This window comes from Amphimedon queenslandica, unplaced genomic scaffold (assembly GCF_000090795.2).
Source record: "Amphimedon queenslandica unplaced genomic scaffold, v1.1 AMPQUscaffold_4492_Cont23530, whole genome shotgun sequence".
Classification (NCBI taxonomy): domain Eukaryota; kingdom Metazoa; phylum Porifera; class Demospongiae; order Haplosclerida; family Niphatidae; genus Amphimedon; species Amphimedon queenslandica.
The window spans coordinates 1-1,536 of record NW_003555197.1 but is presented as its reverse complement, the minus strand read 5'-3'; the positions used below and the strand labels follow the sequence as shown (position 1 = coordinate 1,536).

The following is a 1,536-nucleotide window of genomic DNA, read 5'->3' as shown; positions in this document are numbered from 1 at the left end:
AATGATTTCTCTATATATAGCTTTGCCACTCTTGCCAGTTGTAATCACATTAGCAATTGACCGTGACTTTTACATTTATTTATATGAAAATGGAAACCAGTCTGGATTGTAAGTGACAAAATTGTATTATACTATAATAAAGTTATGTTGTTTTTTTCTCTAGTTGTTTTATTAGTGAAATGATACCCTTTCTTGTTGCTTTTCTGCTTCCAATCTTCATTATACTGATTTTCAATGTTGTCATATATGTCCTTGTTATTTGTGTGGTTATTCTCCACACTATTGGTAAGAACAAGAGAATGAATAAATCTCCACTTACCACATCTGATGCAATCAAAATGTTATTATCTTATTTTGGTATCTTGATACTCTTTGGTCTCACGTGGCTGTTTGCTGTCTTCACATTCATTACTGAGCCTAACATCTCATTCATCATTCAGTTCTTTTTTGCTTTCTTCAATACATTTCAAGGTTTCTTTATTTTCTTCTTTTTTGTTGTTCTAAGCAGTGACTCGAGAGATGCTTGGAAATCCCTTCTCTGTCCTTGGACAGTGAGGGATGGAATGGCATCCACAGTTGTTAAAAATAAAACTTCAAATATTCAAATCATGTCCCCACAGGCCAAAAATGCACCAGAGAGTCTAGTTTCAATTAAAGGGAAAGGAAATAAAGGAAAAGATTTTGCTGAAAATTTAATATTTGAAAATGAGACAATCCTTGAAGACAGTGGATTTTCTAACGATGATGAGTTCATGATTTCTGAGTTTGGTAGTATTCGCTTTGATCGTCATCTTTCTGCACGACGTAAACACTATGTGGAGAAAATTGAGATAGACTTTTTTGCTGACAGCGATGATAGCGATGGAGATATTTAAGACATAAAAATTTTTATTCGTTTGTTTTACATTCTTTATTCTAGACATTGCTACTATTGTGAAATGCAGTTTTTATTATTATTTATTATTATTTTATTTTTCTACTTTTTATTTACCCATAGACACTATTACGTCTACTATTATCTAGACTAACTATTATTGCCATCATTATCATCATCATTAACTAATTATTATTATCAATATTATTTTACTTATTATTATTTATTATATATTCGCAGTTAGTGAGTGCATTTGTATTTGCTGTTTAAAAATTGCTGCAAGATTGTTACTAATTATGTTGAAGGTCTCAACCAACTTTCAGCCCAATAAAAATATTCTTAGCAAGTTGGAATCATAGATATTACATGTTTGAACATAGGTCTAGCTATAAGTTTACATCAGAGTAATAATTGTTTGGTAACCAGGTTGCTTTCCCAAATAGATATGATTTCCTAGCATCATTGATGATGTCATAAATTCATTTGGTTGTAAGGAAAGTAGTTTGTTAGTAATGATGAGAGAAGCAGTGCTAGTCTTTGTTTTATGTGTTCTGTCACTATCAGTTGCTCAGGATTGTTAAAGCCACCTTTGTGGTCCTTGACCCAAGCACAGAAGAATGATGCAAAAGCTAACTTGAGCGGTTCTCTAGTTTAAAAGATTA

At 31.7% G+C, this 1,536-nt stretch overlaps 1 protein-coding gene across 1 annotated transcript; it reads left to right on the top strand.

Moving 5' to 3' along the window:
• Positions 1-13: 13 nt before the first annotated feature.
• Positions 14-941, top strand: LOC109592638 (adhesion G-protein coupled receptor G2-like). Its single transcript, XM_020008038.1, has 2 exons — positions 14-108; positions 164-941. The coding sequence occupies exon 2, from the start codon at positions 180-182 to the stop codon at positions 873-875; it is 696 nt and encodes a 231-aa protein (XP_019863597.1). The 5' UTR covers positions 14-108; positions 164-179; the 3' UTR covers positions 876-941.
• Positions 942-1,536: the final 595 nt, after the last annotated feature.